At 38.3% G+C, this 13,290-nt stretch overlaps 1 protein-coding gene across 4 annotated transcripts in view; it reads right to left on the reverse strand.

Moving 5' to 3' along the window:
- The window catches only part of NPAS3 (neuronal PAS domain protein 3), a 596,430-nt gene that overhangs the window by 19,163 nt on the left and 563,977 nt on the right, over positions 1-13,290 (reverse strand). For all 4 annotated transcript variants that reach the window (XM_040067722.1, XM_040067721.1, XM_040067724.2 and 1 more), the window contains 2 exons: positions 11,342-11,535; positions 6,516-6,622 (listed from right to left, as the gene is read on the reverse strand). In XM_040067722.1, the coding sequence (XP_039923656.1) occupies positions 6,516-6,622; positions 11,342-11,535 (301 nt within the window). The remainder of the gene's footprint in view (positions 1-6,515; positions 6,623-11,341; positions 11,536-13,290) is intronic.

Genomic DNA, 13,290 nt, shown 5'->3' on the forward strand with positions numbered 1-13,290 from the left:
ACACATAACTGCATACTGCAGAATGTTTTTCCCCTTCTTCTAAAGTACCTGGCTTTGTTCAAAAAAGCAGATGAAGAAATTAAGCTAGGCAGACCAATATCTCATGTAACCCAAAGAAGAATTTGCAGGAGCAAATACAACATCTTCGGGATTTCAAAGCATGGCGAAAAGATACGACAAATACACTCCTGGGTAGGTGCACATCCCTTAAAATTCATTAAGACTGAAAACCTTAGCACTAGGCATGTGCTAAAACCAAATTCCATGATCCTTTTTTGCCTTGTATGAAAATAAAAATATTTTCTTTACATGCTTCCATTTCTTCCATTTTCTTGTCTCCTGTTCCCTGATCTTGCTGTATCACTGCTAACTCCAGCCAAAAGGACTAAAGGGTGCCAGTGTTCAACACAGAAATCTTTGCAGGCCCACACTGTGGCCAGAGACAAAGACTGTGCAGGCAGTCATACCAGCACTTCTGCAATACTTTGAAAAGAGCATACACTAGGCTGTCATCAGGGTGCCAGTTGGGCTTAGTTTAAGAAACAGCTAAACCATGACATTCCATCAGCCTAATTTAGAATCAATCTTGCTTTCCAGCGATGATAATAAACTTGTACAAACATGAGATTCATTTGTATATTTTAGCATTTTATTTCAGTCATGGAATGTAAAACCTGACATTGGAATCAGTTTGATTTTTTTTGGTTATTGAAGATATTAAGCACTACAAGAGCATTGAAATTTCGATCTGATTAGGATAAAACTTCCTCAGGATCAAAACACTTCTTTTTTTTCCCCCTACAGTTCTACTAATTGTGAGCTACTTGACATTGCAGAGTTATTCCACAGCATGATAGCAAAATATGTGAAGTATTTTACTGTTAGAAATTATCAACTCATTCTATTTGTTTTTCATGTGTTTGAGGTTATTAAGAGAATAAAAAATTAGAACTGATGTGCATAAGTTAAAAGGGTTAGTTCAACTACAGCTAGTAGGCTAAACCACTAAGCAATATTTTGTAGAGCAATAGATTTTTTTCTACTGAACATACATAAAAGAAATCATGAATATATAACTGATTTAAAAGCAGACTGAGGGGGTAGTATTCCTTGAAAAACAGGGGAGCCATGAAAAAAGGTGAATGTGGAGTAGTTTATTTTCAGAAAGACTGGGTTATTCTAACCACTGGAAACCAGATAAAGTAGATGAGAGGGAGTGCTAGCAAACATACTCATCAGAGACCTTTGCTTTATGGGAAATGAACTGCCCTGGCTCACTCTTCCTGAGGAATTGTATTTCTTATAGCTGTAAATCAAATCCCAAAGAAAGAGGATGATATTTTCTAAGCAACAGCTGACGACAACAGTATCTTTCTTGTCAGAGCCGGGTTTCTGATTTAGACCTCAATTAGGATCTCAAAATGAAAAATACCACATTATATAATATGCCAGTATCAATTGGTATGTACTTGTGACAGTGTTCTTGCAAACAATAATTTTGAAATGATGGCATGTTATCATATATTTGTCCAACAGTATATTCATGTTGCCTTCAGAGGTCTTGACTTTTATCCTTCCTTGCTTCTTTCTTAATGACCTTCATTGAACAGTAACATCAAGTACTTGATGTTCAATGAAGACCATTCATTTTTTAAAATTAAATAGAAGATGTATATTCCTACAGCACATGACATCTGCTCATTCTTAGCATGAAATTAACTTCTTAAAAAAGGGCTGTTACAGACTTGTGAATGATAACAGTGTCAAAAAAAGAAAGCACACATTGCTCCTGAGAGCAGCAATGGCCCTTTCTGTGTTCCATAGAGTGCTAAGACCTGATACAATAGTAATTTTATTGATCTGCTTGGTTTCTGGTGTTGATTTGACAGCAAATGCATCCCGCTAGCTAGGGATCTTTGTCACTGATGTCGTAAGAGCAAGGGCAGTTTTACTCATGCAGAGACTCATGGCTTGGTGAAAGTGTATGAACTGCCCTATGCTTGACACACAGTTCAGTCCTGCAGTGCTTTTATTCAGTGGTAAGTAAATAGAGAGGATCCTATCACCTTCCTCATTCTTACAAGTGGTAAAGTAGGACTGGGCCGTGAGGTGTCTTTCTAGGGTGTTAGTTCTAGATGCATACCTATGAAACACAAAACATTCAATTACAACTCTTTCATGCCACATAACCTAATGAAGAGCTCTGTTACAGAACTAGGATTAGACACTCTGTCTGTGCCAGGGTAGAGCCAGACCTGTAGTTTTTGAGGGTTTGGTTGAAACAAAATTTGTTGCAGCTTAGCCAGTTTCTGTGGGTTAGCTGAGCCAACAGCTGGGCCATGATGCCGGATGTGTACAGACTAGAGAGCATTTTAACTATGATCTCTGTGAGAGAGACTTGATTTATAGTAAGTGATATCTGTCATGATTCTACCAGCAATTTGTTCAACAGACATGGTGAAGATGAACAAATGAGAAGATTCCCAAACTCCTGAAATCGTGACGCATTTTAAAATAGGAAAGGGCTTAATAAGGTAGAATTGTAGCACCAAAAAATTAGCTGAGAGATTTGTGAAAAAGCATGATCATTCAAAGTTTGAATGAAACAGAATAGAGACAACTGCCATAAACTTTTATTTCTGTTTGGAAAAAAAATTATGTTTCAACAGCTTATGTTATGCCACATATTATGGTGTTGCTATAAACGCAAGCATATGTGCAGTTAGAGTATAAATGTTGTATTAATAATTCAGAAGGGCATCAAGGCATAACTAATATTAATCTAGAATAATAGAAATAATGGACATTTTGAACCCAATGGAATTTTTGCTATTTACTTCACTGGGCTCAGAATTTTAGTCCATTAAAAAAATCGCTTTTTTAGGGCATAACCCCCATGTCCATTGAAGCCAATGAAAGCTTTTCCACTGATCATAACTGACCTTTCATTAGGGCAGTAGCTCCTTTACAAAAGCCTGTTGTCACTGTTATAGTCTTGCAGACCTTTTTCACAATTATACTTGTTATGGTCACATTCCTGAAACTGCTTTTGTCTTCTTTTATCTGAGAGAGAGTTAACAAGGCCTGCTTTTCTAAGTTTCTAATGGGCTGCTATCATCTGAGGCCATCAACAGCCCTCTTGATTTTTTTTTTTTCTGTGTGATTATGTGCAACGTTTTCTTCTTTGCTTGTTTTCTCTTTTATGTCTTTGAATATCTTGGATAAGAAGGCAGGATGTAGTGGTCTTACCTTTTCCTTATGCTATATTGTCAATAAATAGGCAGAATAGCAATTTTACGTGTGCTCGTTTTACCCTTAAATCTACAATTGCAATTTGGATTTCTTCTTGTTTCAATCATTAAAAATTATTTCATCTCCTGTAAAAATAAACCAAGATATTTGGTTGCATTCTCCATCAAACACAACCTTTTCAGTTTGCTACTTTCTCAAGTTCTGCTTTGTTTTCTCACTAGTGCTTTCTATCCATTACTTTAGCTTCAAGATCCTCTTCAAAATATTGCACAAATCTGTGTGGGCTTTTATTTTTTTGTGATCTCAATCTTTGTGTTATTTCCTATGTCGTACTGTGCTCTCTGTTTTGGGCAACCAGTTCTGCTGGGTTCTACCTGCCACAGCCAGTGGCATGAACCAGTTCATGAATTTTAGCTCTGATTCTAGTTTAGTAAAACTGTGAGGATTTTCTCTTTCTAGTTTGGTTTGAATTTGATTTTAAAGGATTGACAAGTTTCTATGAAGTGTTTTGGGGTTCTACAATTTTTTTCTTGGTTTCTATACAATTTTTATTGTCAAATGCTAGAAATTGAACATCTCTGTGGGCAAAGATATAAACCACTTTGGCTTCTGCAGAACTTGCAGCCAGCACATGTACTTCCCCAGTTATTCCCAAGACTAATTTAAACTTGAAGACCTTTCATAAAGACCATGAGTTTGAACATGAAAAGACAAATGCAATGTCCTGTATCTGGGATGGACGGACTGGCTGGGCTGTTGCTTTGTGAAAAGGGACCTGGGGGTCCCGCTGGACACTGTGGTAACCATGAACCAGCAGGGCTGTACTAAAAAGTGCACAGCCAGCAGAGCACAGAAAATCATCATCCTGCTTCACTCATCACTCCTTAAATTGCATCTGGAATCTAATTTTAGGCTCCTGCCATAGGAAATATATTGATAAACTTCAGTGAACTCAGAAGAGGTCTGTCAGGACAACCAGGGGCTGGTGTACTTGCTCTGTGAGGAAAGGCTGTGGAACCAGGCTTGCTTAGTCTGAATACAAGGTGACTTCAGGGGAACCTAGCAGCATATCTGCAAGCAGAGTACTGCAAAGATGAAGCCATGAGCTGCACCGTCAAAACAGGGAAATTCCAGCTGGATAGGAGAAAAAAAAAAAAACCCAAACCACTGTGAGGATAACTGAACTTATTAAGATAATTGGAACAGTTCACTCATGGAAGTTGTGGAGAATCTGAAGTTTTTCAACATCAACTAGATAAAGTGATTAAAAGTTTGCTTCAAATTAGTATAGATCTTGTTTTCAGCATTAGGTGGAACTAGATGATATCCCAGAGTTCCAACCTAAATGATTCTATGAGCATCTGGTTCCTATAAGGGAAGAAAACAAACATACATAAAAGAAGTAACCAGCCCTGTCTATTGAAAAAAACCCAACTAGCCTAGCAAGAATAATTATGCTATAGCCATGCAGCCAAGTTTTTGAACCCCGCTATGCTGGATGTTAATAGTGGGAGAAGTCCCTGTATCTGCAATCCAATCAGATAAACTGGACATACAGTGAGAGGAGGAATGCAGTAAGCTGAAGTGATTTTCTAGAAGTCATTTCTGTCTTCAGGGTCTCCTGAGTGCTCGTCCAGTGCTATTATACTGGATCACACTGCACTCATACTCTCTGCATAGATCTTGAATTTTCCTGAAGATGAATGTTTCATAAAACATATTCTATTTCAGAGAGAAGTGGTCATTCAGAAGATTAAGGTCTTTTTCAAATGGGATGTTCATCTATGCCAGGTGGTATGGTAAATCTGAGTCATAAATATCTTTTATTTCCTCGGTCAGATAGTGCAGTGAAAGTGCAACTTGTCATTTTTGACTTCCAGTTTCAAGAGCACCAAGAATTTGAGTTTCTGAATTTGTTCCTTCATTTCTCAGCAACTGACATATTCTCCTGGATATTAAATGCTTAAAATTTAAATGACACAAAATTACTTTGTTTATCCCTTTGGATAGCTGATTTTTTTTTTTTTTTTCTGCAGGAATATATCTAATCTGATCTTATGCCAAATACACTTTACATTCTAGAAACTTCTGAAATTTTTACATGGCTTAATACAGCTGTTGGCTGCCATGTGATTTCATGGAAGCTGTCCCTATTCACCTGCTTTCTGGTCAGAGTTATCCTCCTATCTTCCCTTGCAGATCAAGAAAGGTAATTTGGGATGGGACATTTTTTTTCTTCCTTCTAGTGTAGTCATACTGTTTTGTAAAATCTAATTAAATGTGGCTGCATTTGAGCTGCTGCACTTTATTAGGAAATGCTAGTAGGACATGATGCAGGGGGAGCAGATTTATTCAAATTTGTGACTCTGAATTTAAGAAGCAATTTGCAGATTGTCTTCTGCATTAAGAAAAACACCAAAGTCAATCATAAATGCGTCAGTCGCTGAAACTTCCAAAGAATTATCTGGCTTCACTGCAGGCACAGATAAATTAGAGATTATGGGCATAAGTCTTTTTTTTCGCACAAGGGTAAATCAGAAGCCCCATCTCTGAAGTCAACAGATCTCGACAAGAAAAGAATTAGGCCCTATGGCTTTTAATAAGAGGAACACAAAGAGTTTAATTACAAGGCATCAAGCTGAACCTCCCTTCCCCCATGCACAGACATTGCACATGTTCTCTGGTAAGGTTTGTCTCTTGCAACTTTTGTGTACTTCTGTCATCCTTCTCCTAATCCAATACCACCAGTGGGCATATAACAGGGACTTAGACTCAGATGCTCTAAGGATGGGGGACATTTAGATATTAACACACCGGGTGGTTAAAGCACTAGTACTAGTAGAGCTGTAGCTCAGTTCTGTATCAAAAAACCTGGTGAAATCCCAATTACGCTGCAGTTTTTGTCCTCCATGTTATGACTCAGAAAAACCCAAAATCTTCAAAGAGGAGGAGTTATTATTCTGTGCCAAGGAAGGGAGTTTCTCATGTAAGCAATACTTTAGGGATTAGAATAATGCATAGCACATGTAAATTAACACATGCTGGAAATTCCACATATTTAGATTATCTTATATGTCTAGAAAATTACTGGAAAATAAATCACACAAAGAATTACATTTAAGCCATCGTCTATGAAAACCTCTGACCAAAAAAAAAAAAAAAAGCAGGTGCAAAATGAAGATCTCAGTCGTGGAATATAAATAATAGTTTAGGAGCAATCAGATGTTGCACCAGATTATTTTGACAAAAATGGAAGTACTTACAGTCTAAGTGACTATGTCTAATGCCTTCCACATCTTCAGCATGAATGAAGTGGTAACATCTCTTTCCTACAATATCTACAGGGGTCAGATCCATGTAATCACTAATCCTAAAAAGGAAAAAGAACATACAGCCTATAATTCAAGAAAGAAAAGAACAAAAGAATTGTCAAATGACTCAGAAAGTGATATCTGCTAAAAAGTTTTTTCAGCATTATATCGTTTGAATGGAATATCTGTACAAATGAGACAAGGCCTTAGAGGAAAAAAAAGAAAGAATTCTTTTTAAAGAAACCTGGAAATTATTTTATCCATTTAACTAAGTGGAAAATTAAATTCTAGTGCATATTCTCCATGTAGCATAACACCAGGACAATATAATTCCATGAAATTGTAAAGCATTAGCAACAATCCAAAATCCTCATTAAAAGACTGTGATGATTCAAGGTTACATAATAAAGTAGAAACATGTTATGTTTATACCAAATGATTAGAGACACATTTCATTTCAACAGATTGGTCTTCTATTGGGTATATTCATGAAAAAGCTCTTCAACCATTTCTTGGCACCAAGTCCAAACTCATATTTCAAGGGATATAATTTAAATGCTGAGACACACAGATGCCTCAGGGTGTAATCTTTTTTAGTATAATTCATTTGGGAGCTCAGCTTTCACTCTGGGCCCTTTCAACTGGGACTTTGTTGTTTATTGCACATAGAAACTTTAAAATCTATTTTGCAGACCTTTGTGTGCATGTCTGTGTGTGTGTGTGTCTGTGTGCATGTGTAGACTCGTATCATGGAAAGTCAAGGTGTCAATGTCCTTAAACACAGTACAGAAATTAAAAAGAAAATGGGAAAATATCTTGCTCACAAAAGCATTTGAAACTATGTCTGTTTTCTAGACATAGAATATTTTTTTTAGGGTTTGAAATAATCTGCAATGATTGTGGTACATTCTAGGATAAGATCAGGGAGAGGAAATCCCACTCTGCCAGCCTAGTAGAAAGGGGCAATCTCCAGGCAGGCCACTATCCTGTGGTTCTGCATTGTGTTTAAGCAGATCAACGGTTCCACTGACTTACAGGACTGTTAACATGATTGAAATTTAAAGGTAGGTATATTGTACAGTGTTTTGCTAAATTTGCTGAAATTCACATGCACATGTTTGTAGGCTTGAGGTTTGCTACACAAGACTGTTTCTGCATATCTGAAAGAACTACTGACAACCACTGTCATGGCCAACGATACAAACCTCTGCCATGTGCATATTTCCTGCATGTGCATCTCCCTGCATATCAGGAGATGTAGTATCACAGTCCATATTAAACTGGCTATTGTCTCTCCCCAAACGGCCTCCAATCCATCACAGTTGGTTCTGAAAATACACAGACTGATCATGCACTCTAGCAGCAGTCTCTTCATTTTGCTTTTAGTTATTTATCACAATATGAGATAGTTTTTCCTCTGCAGGTGCTTTTCTCACTCCACTGACTAATAAGGAAATCCTAGATTATTTTAGATGGTGAATCTCAGATGACACAAATCCTACATTTGTAAAATAGACAGAGATTAACATGCCACAATTTAGGCTACCAAATTTTACATTAATATTTTACACTCTCAAAGAAAAATATTAAGTTTTAGAAATAGCCAGTATACTAGCTAAGATCTTGTCTCAGAGGGAAGCTAATGTCTGGCTAGTTTGTGCACTGAGTCCAAGACTATGAAGGAGATCTCTTCATTCAGAGGAAAGTAACAAGATGCACCCAAAGACTTGAGTAATGCCACTCCTGCTCACTGCTGTTTGAAGCAGGCAACTGCTTGGAAAAGCAGGAGTACTATTGATCTCACTCCTGCTGATCCAATGGTCCACTGTGAGCATTCATTTCAGTTAAGTGGCCTGGCTTCTGCTCCATACTCCCTGCAGCTGCCTGTAACTCCCCATTGCTCCATAAATAGTGCTTACAGCTTGCCCAGCATGGATCCATTTTTCTCTGTTTTCTCTGTTTTCATCGATGTTGTGCTTGCTTTACTGTGGCACCACAAAGAATTTCGTAGCTGCCCACAAGTGCCAGGAGTCAAGCGTGTATATTCAGGGTGAGATACTTATCTCCTTTTCTGTAATCCCAGAGGAAAGATCCCAATGTCCCTGACTCAGAGAACAGCCTTGGCAAACACCCAGATAATTAATCTGACAGTTTCAATCAGCTGTTCCATTAATTTCTTCCCATCTTCTGTTTTCTTTTCTATTTCTCCAGTTTTTACAGTCATATTCTGCATTGTAGCTGCTAAGAAATCCAAGTTCTGTCAGTCTTATTTAATTTTCCATGACTGGATATCCTGCTGCCTCAGTGAGATCACATTCATGTCCCAGCACTGGCAGAAGTATTTCTACTATTTGAAATTACTTTTATAAACTACTTTTAACAGATTTTTAACAATGACACAGGGGCTTAAAGTAGAATTATTGTAGCATATATTCAAGTACCACCATATGCATTCTGCATTAGCATGGGATAAAATCCATCACAAACAATGAAAAGTTACTTTATAATGTAGTCTTCAGCTTTAAATTTGAAAAAATTAATAAACTCAACACTTTCTTGCTGTTTTACCAGAGTTTGCCGTGTCTTATCAGCTCTTCCTACATGATTACCAATCAGTGCACCTCACCTGATGAATTCTACAGTTTTCAGTGATGTCTTTCTCCAGCATTTGAAAGTTTTATTGCTACATGAATATAAAGGGAAGGTTTGAGAAAAATGTTTAATTAAAAAAAAACCCCACATATACAATTTAGGGCTCATAAAAATGCCAAACTCACAGCAGAGAAAGCATAAATCTTCCTAATTTGGCCTAAAAGTTCATCTCATACTTGACCTGATGGAACAGGTTCATTTGTCACATCTATTTGATTCCTGGCTTTTTTTATGGAGGTTGCCAATAAGGTAGCAGTAAGTGCAGGTGATTTTGTTAAAAGGGAATCTGTTCATTAGGAACTGGATAGATACCAGCAACTCATTGCACAGAGGCCTTTGAAAAACTCTGCAGTGGTAGCAGCTTTCCATTACTACCTAGGTAGGTCACAGTGAAATCAAAGACTTAGGGAAAAGTTTTGTTCTAGATCCCATTCCTAATCCCCAGAGCTCTTTTGTCAGCTGCCAGATTATACAGCATCTGGATACTCACTGGGTAGAGTCTCAGGCAAAAAACCCAAACTTTAATGCCATTGTCCACTTTTTCTGTGACCTTGTGCAAGCCACTTTCCATGAAGCAGTTTTTCCAAGCTTGAAAATGAGAATAATATATCCACTTTTAGATAATGCTTTGGAAGTGCAGATGAAGTGTTCTGTCTAACAGTCAAGTAATTCTACTAAAAAAAGTATTGCAGCAGTGCAGCAATGTGGCAGCAAATACCACCTCATAATTGAAATCCGAGATTATTTTAAGTTAAGATCCCGACTCAACAAAACAGTTGAGTTTATACTTTTTAATAAAAGTTTATATTGATGTGCTATCCTTATCATAGATATTCCACTATAATTGAGCAATTTATGATTTCTCATATCAGAGAGCTTCCAGTCAATTTGTAATATGCTGTTGTTGCTGTCACAAGAAAAGCTTGCCGTAGTCACCTTGTTTCTTCCACTTTTTGATGATAAGTCCCCTTCACAAATTTTCTTTTGGCTGCATTACCTTGCTTCTTCCTTTCCAATCTTTCCCCCATACTGCAGACTTCCATCAATGGACCCAAACTTATTACTTGTAATTTCCTTCTCAGATATTTTCACTCTGCTGTAAATTCCTATTCCCTGCATTATATGTTTACTTTTTGGGGCTCTTAATGTTCTTGATCAGCCTCTCTGCTTCCCAGGCCTTCCCCCACCCCACCCACAGCCCAGGCCCCCATGGCAGCCCCTGCCAGAGCCCAGCTCCCCACAGCTCTGCCTGGCCATCGGCCCTCCTGACCCAGCCCCAGCCCACTCCACTGCCTGTCCACAGGGAGATGCCCAATGCCAGGGGCTGGAGCTGCCCCTGTGCCCCCAGCTGCCCAGCTCCCCTCTGGGCTTCTGGGGTGGGCCCTGGCTGCCCTGTCCTGCCCTCACAGGTCACCGTGCAGAGCCCCCGGTGCTATGGCAGCCAGCCCCCAGGGAGCAGGCAGCTGAATTTAAATTCTCTCTTTCACCTTCCAAGATCACTCATCACTGTCACATAGAACATACCCCGCCCCCCCCAACTCTTCATCACCTGTTCCCATTTCAGTGTTGTCTTTCCCAGTATGCCCTTAACCAATATTATTCTACAGTTTTCCCACCTCTAACTGCAACAGATCCCACCTCTCTAGCCTACTATCTAGGCCATCTGTGCTTCTGTTCCATTAAATACTGAGCATGATAGCTGTAATCTGCAAATTAGTTCGAAAATGGAAAACTTTAAAACTTCAGACAGAAAAACTTGTGGAGGGGAGGATGGAGGAGCATAAGGATAGGCATACAGGTCAGACCAACGTCTGTCTAGTCCCAAATCTTGCCTCTGAGAGGAACGGTGAAAGATTGCAAAAAGCAGAGAAAGCTCAGAGTAGTATTTCCTGGTGTATCTTCCCCTATTCCAGAAGACATCTTGCAAATTACAGTTTTAAATTTACCTTTATCTTCTAAGAATGTAATGAAAATGAAGGTAGTGATGATGAGAGAGTATTCAGTGCTCTCCTACAACAGCAGGATGGACATTGCAAGAGTAAAAAATTTCAAAACTTCTTGCCAAGCCCATTGAACAAAGAACACACGCAACTAAAACAAAGAAGTAAAGGATCTAAAGGCTGTACCTATTTTCACAGTAAATGATATTGAGGTCCATATTCACACGAGTGACAAACATGTGGCAGTCAATCCTGACTTCATTAATTGTAGGAGGTGGCAAAGCATGAGCAACGACAACAAGTCCCATGATTTGGCTGGGTACTGTCCGTCCGTGTGATAGTGATACTCTCAGACGTAACCGGCCTGTTATATGAATCACCTGGAAAATAAAAACAATAAAAAATACCCAGTGAATTCTGAATGCAAGTGTGACATCAGTTTCTTTTAAAGGATAGCTTTACGGCTCCCTACAGATCACTTAACACTGCCTAAAATTGTACTAACTAACTGCCAGTATCATTGTTAAGCTTATTAATACGGGCTGTCAACATGCTCTATGTGTCCTCATGGCAAAAAGAACATAACAGGCAAATGCTTCACATTCATCAAATAAAAACCTAAGAACTGCTGTGGTGTTGATTTTTGCTGAGGTGGTTGTTACCCAAAGAAAGAATACTACAATAACGAAGTAGAAATTCAACAAAAGAGAGAGTGGGATAAAACTGAAATAATGAAGCTGGAAATGAATAAAGTAACCATTTTATGATATTTGGAAATTGAATATGACACAAGAAATACCAGTTGTTTTGAAACATAATGAATTTCATTGAGTTAGTAGCCACCAACGCCATGGAGACACTGTTCACTGCCTTAAATTTCTTCTTTGTGGTTGGCAATTTGAGAACAAGTCTACAGGTGATCTGTGAGCTCAGGTGCAAGAACGTCTTTCTGCATTTAAAGCATTTAAAGAGTTGGTGGACATGCAATACCATTGCCTAGTGCACTAGGCATGTACATAGAGCTCTGGGGGTAGTGATTTTCTTCCACAAGCACAAGATAATACCAGAAGATGCTCAGATCCAATAGCATCCATAAGAACTGCATCCCCCTTCTAAGAATGCTGCCTGAAAGAGAGTAAACTGAAACTCTGGGAAAAGAATAATTCACCACTTCCAGTTTCACTCCTTCAGGAGTTCTGCATATAAATAAATGGGTTGTTTTCGCCAGTAAAAGAATACAAATGCAGCATATTGAAATGAAAAATATTGAAATGCAAATTGTAGTTCCTGTACTCATGGATAAGACAGGCACAAGAATTGGCAGTTGCAGGTCGTCACAGATTTTCATCCCCAGAATGTGGTACAACACCAACATTAAGAGAACACTTCCAGAAGATGTGGGCCGGTTTCTCTGTCATCCCAGACTCCCTACCCAGAGGTCAGCAGAGAAGTTGGTTGATTCCTGGGTCACAGGGGGAGGCGACAAAAATGGGGTAATAAGTGCACTGATACTCATCTCACAAAGATAGAAGACAAACTCTTTACTTCTGATTTGAGACTGATAATAGAAAGTGAGAGAGAAGAAAATTTATCATTTTTAAGATTGCAAATCACAAAGTGCATCCACATTCAAATCTAATTCATGCTAGTACATCTGTGATCTAAGACTTGAAATTTCTTTCTTTTTTTTAACCTAGTCATTGAAACATCTCCTTTCACCACTATTTCACATTTCAAGCCTAGCCAGTGTGGTGAATCTGAATGAGGAAAGTGATTAGCTGCTGTGTAAGGTCATTTCAGTTACAGGTTTCTGACCACCCATGTTTAAAGTAACTGTTGCCTAAACTCACACTTAATGTACCTTTCAAGGGCAAACTATTCTGTGAATATTTGAAAAAGTTCCTAAAGGCAAAGATGCAAAAACAGCTTTTCAAACCCACTTTAATTATTTCTTTTTCTTAAAACCTCATTAACTAATGAAGAAATAGCTAAAAGAAATAGGATTAACTTCACAGGAGGGGCAGTAATAGTGTATTTTGCTCCTTCGAGCTAGGCTTGCATATACATCTGCTTTTTATCATTATCTGTCTCTTTTTATCATGCAGTTTCAGCTTACTACCAAACTCAAATCTGTA

Source organism: Hirundo rustica, chromosome 6, assembly GCF_015227805.2.
Source record: "Hirundo rustica isolate bHirRus1 chromosome 6, bHirRus1.pri.v3, whole genome shotgun sequence".
Taxonomy (NCBI): Eukaryota; Metazoa; Chordata; class Aves; order Passeriformes; family Hirundinidae; genus Hirundo; species Hirundo rustica.